Source organism: Perognathus longimembris, chromosome 8 (genome assembly GCF_023159225.1).
Source record: "Perognathus longimembris pacificus isolate PPM17 chromosome 8, ASM2315922v1, whole genome shotgun sequence".
Taxonomy (NCBI): domain Eukaryota; kingdom Metazoa; phylum Chordata; class Mammalia; order Rodentia; family Heteromyidae; genus Perognathus; species Perognathus longimembris.
The window spans coordinates 1,339,865-1,345,925 of NC_063168.1; the positions used below are offsets into that span (position 1 = coordinate 1,339,865).

The window sequence follows — 6,061 nt, forward strand, 5'->3', positions numbered from 1 at the left end:
TAAGAGAAAAAAGCCAAATGAGAGCTGAAGGCCCTGAGTTCAAGTCCCAGTCCCATCACAAAAATTTACAAAACTGCCGGGCACTGGTGTTTCACACCTGTAATCCTAGCTCAGGAGGCTGAACCAGCCCAGGCAGGAAAGAGCAAGACTCTTATCTCCAATTAACCACCAGAAAAGTAGCTGTGGTGTTGTGGCTCAGTGCTAGAGCACTGACTAGCCTTGAGAAAGAGCTCAGGGACAGCACCCAGCCCCTGAGTTCAAGCCCAGGATTGGCGTGTGCGCACGCGCGCGCGCACACACACACACACACACACGCAAAATCATCTAAATCTCAAGCCAGAAACCTCTGATGCTCATCTCACCCTCCCTCAGCCCCTGGCTCCGGATCAGTAAGCTCAGCACAGCCACCTTCCTGGTAGACAGTAAGTTCTGTGAACAGCACTGATTTTCAAGTCGCCTGTCTGACACATAGGCTACACCAAAAGTTAGTTGCTTGTTGAACAAATGAATGAACAGGCAGTGGGTGGGGGTGGGAGGATGTCACTGGGGGGTGTCAGAGGTGAGGAGCTGAGGGAATGCAAAATCACGCAGTGTTGTTCCGACTTGGTGCCAGGAATAAAGTTAAGTGAGGAAAATCTGACATGGCCCAGACAGAACTAGGGGAGAGATTTTTTTTTTTAGTGAAAATATTTCTATTTTCCTTTCCCTTCCAAAGTACACCCCATTAACTTGCTGCGAGGAGCAGTACCAGGTCCAAGGTCAGCTCCTAAGTCAGTGCCCCAGCTGGGTGGGGTTTATATCCAGCTCCACACAGTGGGCTAGAAGGTTATATGGTGGGTGGGGAAAGATAAGCCAGCTAAAGATGAGTTAAGTACCAGGGAGCGGCAGGAATGTCTCAGAGGGAGGGGCACAGGAGGAGCTGGAAGGTGGGTTCAAATGGGGCGTGAGCCCCCAAGCTGCACTTGGGGAGTTCATTCCTATGACTTTGCTTCAGGGTCTACAGAAGTATCTGGAGTGGAGGCACAATGCCAAGTGGGCCAGGAGGAGCGGGGTGTCATTGTTCTAGGATTCCAAGCCATGGACAACACCCCAGGATTGCAAACAGTGCTAGGCGAGGTTCCAGTGGAAGGGCCAAGGTTCAAACCACATGCGCCTCAGTGCCTGCCTGCCTGCCTGGCATGTATTGGCACCGCGAGCGTCTTGCTGCTGAGACCCGGCAGCACCTGGCGCTGTGTTCTGCATGGGCCAGCAGGGCTCAAAAGGCATCTCATGCTCATTCCTTTCAACTAAGAGGCCTCCACAGCTTGAGACAAAAGCTCTGGCTCCGGTCCCTGAGCGCCTGCCCTGACTCCCCAGCCTGCCTGTGGGTGTGCAGGAGCACTTTCACGACTGACGGTAAGGAAGAAGACCGTGGAAATGCCCGGGGCCAAAGACCACCGTCCTCTCAGAGAAACAGGAAAGGGATCCAAACAGCGCATTGAAAGCCCAAATCCTGCTGCTCGAGGCCTCCGGAGCCATTAATACATGTGACCACCACATAGGTTGACCCCACAAGGCTCCTCCAGCCTCCCCGGGAGGTTGCTGGAGAGGCCAAGCCCCTGAGGTCCTACCACAGCCATTTTGCTTCATCCGCTCCTGGGATGAGAGTCGTCCTCTCCCAAACCTGACAGGTCATCTGCTCACTTATTCACTCAGGGGGTGCTTCACTGAGGCCTTACTAAATGTCAAGCGCCATCCCAAGGACTAAGGGTACATCGTGACCTTTGGCTTTGGATGAGCTCTGCTCTTTGTCACTTATATTGTAGTGGGAGGGGACAAACAGCATAGCAATTCAATAAACTAGTGAGATGTTGGAGCAAGAGAACAGGCTATGAGAACAAGAAAAATTAGCCCGGGGTAGGGGAGATGGTGGGGCAGGGGAGACTGGGCCAAAAGGAATGGGGGAGGGTGGTAGGCTCCAGAGGGTTGATGGCCAAAAGGCCTCCGTGAGGCCATGCAGGAGTAACCTGACAGAGAAGAGTAAGCCAGCGTTGCTTCTGGGGAAGAACATTCTCATTTGAGAGAAGAGCCAAGGCAAAAGCCCCTGCGTGGGAGAGACCTGGTGTGTTCAAGCAACAGCAGAAACCCGTGGGCTTCTCGGACAGTCACCCATTCATTTGTTCATTCGTTCATCTATTCAACAAACAGGTACTGAAGATCCATGTCTTAGCTAAGAACTGAGTACTGGAAACACGCATGAGGTAGCTTACCCCCAACCAAGCAGGGACAGAAGGGCTCTGCACCCAAACATGGGGCGGAGGGTCCAGCAAAGACCCTCGGAATCACGCCAGCTCTAATTTTGGTGCTGTTAACAGTGCTATGCTGAGCGTGTTCATTTTTCTTTAAAAAAAAAAAAAAAAAAAAGAGTTCTTGAGGACTGGAAGTGTAGCTAAAGTAGCAGAGTGCTGGTCTAGCAACTGCAAGGCCCAGAGTTCAAATCCCACTACCACACAGACGCAGCCTCCAAACGTTAAACTTGCAAAGACGCGTTTTAAGTTTCAGCTATACAGCAGGTGTCTCCCCTGTCCTGGTTCACCTCGGCATAAAGCAGTAGACGGAGGCTGGCTGGGAGACCCGGGGAGGCCGCACCGAAGGACCAGGGGTGATCACTGTGAGCACTTGTCCCAGCTCTCCCAAGACCTCTGGGACCGGGACGGGACAGCATAACACTACCCCGTGGCAGTCACGTCTCCAGGGCGGCCTTCTGCACGTGGTAGATTGGGCCTCTTTTCCCAGGAATCGCCCATATTCCTGTAAGGCTCAGACTACAGGCCTCTGCTAAAGAGAGTTCAGGGACCCACACTGGATCTAGAGAGTTCAGCTCAGCAGAGTTCGCGCCTGAGAGACACCAGCTCCATTTCCCAGCTTAACGAAAAGGCACTTCTTCACAGGATAGGGTCCAAAGATGGTCCTGCCAAGACCTGGAAGCTCCCACACAAGAGAGCTTTGCCCTGCCCCAGGGGCTGGAAGCCAACCTAGGTCAATGCATACAGGCTGGATCCAGATCCTGCTGAACTGATGGGGAGCTCCTAAGGGTGTGTCGCCAGGAACAAACCCAAAGACCACAGAAGTGAGTGAGGAGGCGGCCATTCTGTGAGTTCTCCTCAGGTTCCTGGCCGAGGCGCAGGCGAGGCGAGGTGGTGGGGACCCTGAGGCACACCAGTAGGCCTGCACTCTGCCATCCCCACCAGGAATCTAGGTCCCTCTGGTATGGGTGACACTGTCACCGGGGCTAGGTCCACTCACGTCATTTTCGGCCACGATCCAGAGATCCCATCTGGCAAAGTTAAAAGAGGATAGTCCCAACTTGCCCCTGGCCTCAGTACTGACCAGGGCATCTTTCCAGACAAAGCCTGGCAAGGCCAGTGTCTCCATATCTTGCTCCCAGGCTCTCATCCACTCTCTGATCAAGAAGCGACCCCAGGCTTGCTGGCAGCTAGAATTCAGTAGTCACTCCTGGCCTTAGGTTCACCCCAGCCTCGGCCAGTGGTATTTCTGAGAAGAAGGTGAAGATGGCGTTTAAGAAGCCATGTCTTAGGTTTAGAAGGAGCTTCTCCCATCCCTGCTTTGGTAAGAGCTTCCCTTTCTGCCCTCTCATTTCCTTCTGCCTAGGAAGGTTTTACTCCCTAATTGACTTGTTTACTGACACTCTGAGGGTTTCTGGGTGGCAGAGGTGAGAGGAAAGTTTTGTTGGAAATAAGGACAAGGGTGTGTTCCCTGAGCTTTGAGGCTGGGGAGTCAACTCTTCAAGTGCCTAACTACCTGAGATCAGGCCAAAAAAAAAGCCCTGCAAGGATTACCGAAGATTGAAGATTCCCAACAGACCGTAGAAGACAAGCTTGTTCGGTGTGTGGGAACGGCAGAACAATAACTGAAACTTAATCTGCCTGCTTCTGCTGGATAGAAGAAAGTGTTACTTGACATCCTCTGAAAGGAGAGCCCGCTAGAGCCCTCTCAATGCTGCTGTGAGCTTTTGGAGTGCCAGTGACACCTCCGGACTCAAAAGCCTTCCAGGGCTCCACGCTCAGGATGGAGCTTACTGGGGACTTCAGGCCCCAATTACTCCAGCCTCTTCTGTCACTGACCACTGCTCTGCAGAGGCCAATATGTCAGCTAAGCAGGAGTACCTGCTGAGTCACAAGCATTTCTTTGGCTTCACCAAAGGGTGCTGGCTCAAGTACCAAGCCACTCCATTTTTTAAGGCTTTATACTCCGTCCTGCTCCCTGGGCGTTGCTCTATCCCTACAGACTTGCGACTGTGCCTTTCCAGCTTTAATTCAGCGGAAGCACAAAGCACAGTACCTGGCAAATGGCACATGCCCAACAGCATTTGCCTCCGAGGCACAGGAAGCGATAGGCAACGCAACACAGGGTCACATGAGTGGAACACGGAACTCAGCAGACCCAAAACACTCGAGAGGTTAGGAGGAGTTACAAAAACTACGCTTTTTAACTGGGATGCCGCATCCGTCCTTACCCTTCTTGAACTCCTCCAGCATCGCATCCAACTTGGTGTCATGGAAAACAAAGTGCACCGGGTGGTTGTAGAAGCGGGTGATGGTCTTGAGCGGGGTGCAGTCATCCGGATCCACAAAGGCCAGGTCTTTGACATACAGAATATCGACGATATTAGACTGCTCGTCTTCAAACACAGGAATGCGTGTGTAACCGCTCTCCATAATCTCCGACATAGTGTTGAAGTCCAGAATAGCATCGTTTCGGATCATGAAGCAGTTCTGGAGCGGGGTCATGATATCCTCTACGGTTTTGGTCCTCAGCTCCAGGGCACCCTGGATCATATTCAGCTCCTCCTTCACGAGGTCATTATAGGGTTCCGTCACCTTCAACATCTCCATCAGCTTCTCCCGATTGTAAACAGTGCGGATCTCCTGGCCCAGAAAAAAGTCCAGGAGCTTGCTAATGGGGAAGCTGAGGGGGAAGGTGAGCAGCATGAAGAGTTTGGTAAGAACGATGGTGTTGGCGCCCACGGCCAACCCGTGCCGGGAGCACAGGGCCTGAGGCAGGATCTCCCCGAAGATGACGATGCCGATGGTGGAGGAGGCCACGGCCATGATGCCGGACCCAATGAGGTTGTCCAGGAGGATGGTGAGGGAGGTGTTGACCAGCACGTTGCCCAGGAGCAGCGAGCAGAGCAGGTAGTTGCCCTTGCGCCGGATGGGCTCGATCTTGCGGGCGTAGCGCCTCTCCTTCTCGGTGCCGCAGTTCTGCACGATGCGCAGCTCCATGGGGTCCAGGGCCATGAGGCCCAGGTTGAGGCCGGAGAAGATGCCCGACAGCACGAGGAGCACGAGGACCAGGAGGATGTGCATCCAGAGCGGCAGGATGCGGCCGGGCTCCTCCACCATGAAGAGCAGCGAGTCCTTGTCGGTCCACTTGAGCCAGGGCCCGCCGGCCTGCGCCCGGGTGCACAGCGCGTACAGCTTCATGTTCTCGCTGCGGCGGAGGAACTTGGTGAGCACCACCAGCATCCCGGACGTGTTGCCGCGGCTCACGTTGACCAGCTGCTGGACCACCAGGTCCTTGGTGAGCTCCAGGCAGCTGGTGGAGTTGTGGGCGGTCTCGGCGTTGTCCACCTCGGTGAAGGAGATGAGGCTGCTGGAGACGTCGCCCAGGCTCTGGCCGTACAGCCGGAGGTTCACCGTGCTGCCCTCCGACACGAAGATGATGCCGTCCGGGTTCATCCCGCACGACTTGTTGCAGCTCGCCAGCCTCATGCCCACGATGGCGCCGCGCCGGGGGCCGCCCTCGCCCCCGGCCCCCCGCGCCCACAGCAGCAGCACCAGCAGCGCCAGCGCCGCCGGGAGGAGGCGCCCTCGGGCCGGCCCGCCGCCCGGGCGCCCGCCCCCGCCCACCGGCGCCATGTTGCTCCGGCCCTGCCGCCGCCGCCGCCGCCCCGCGCGCCCCGCCGCGCGGCCCCGCTCGGCGCCGACGCTCCTGCCGCTGCGCCGCCGCCGAGCCAACTGCCCGGGCCGCGGGGCTGACGTCAGGTCAGCGCTCGGCC

The 6,061-nt window shown here is 55.8% G+C and overlaps 1 protein-coding gene across 1 annotated transcript in view; it reads right to left on the minus strand.

Annotated features, from left to right (window-relative positions):
* Positions 1-6,061, minus strand: part of Cnnm4 (cyclin and CBS domain divalent metal cation transport mediator 4) — a 40,752-nt gene extending 34,691 nt beyond the window's left edge. The window contains exon 1 of the mRNA XM_048352292.1: positions 4,517-6,061. Coding sequence (XP_048208249.1) covers positions 4,517-5,921 — 1,405 coding nt within the window. The 5' untranslated portion in view covers positions 5,922-6,061. The remainder of the gene's footprint in view (positions 1-4,516) is intronic.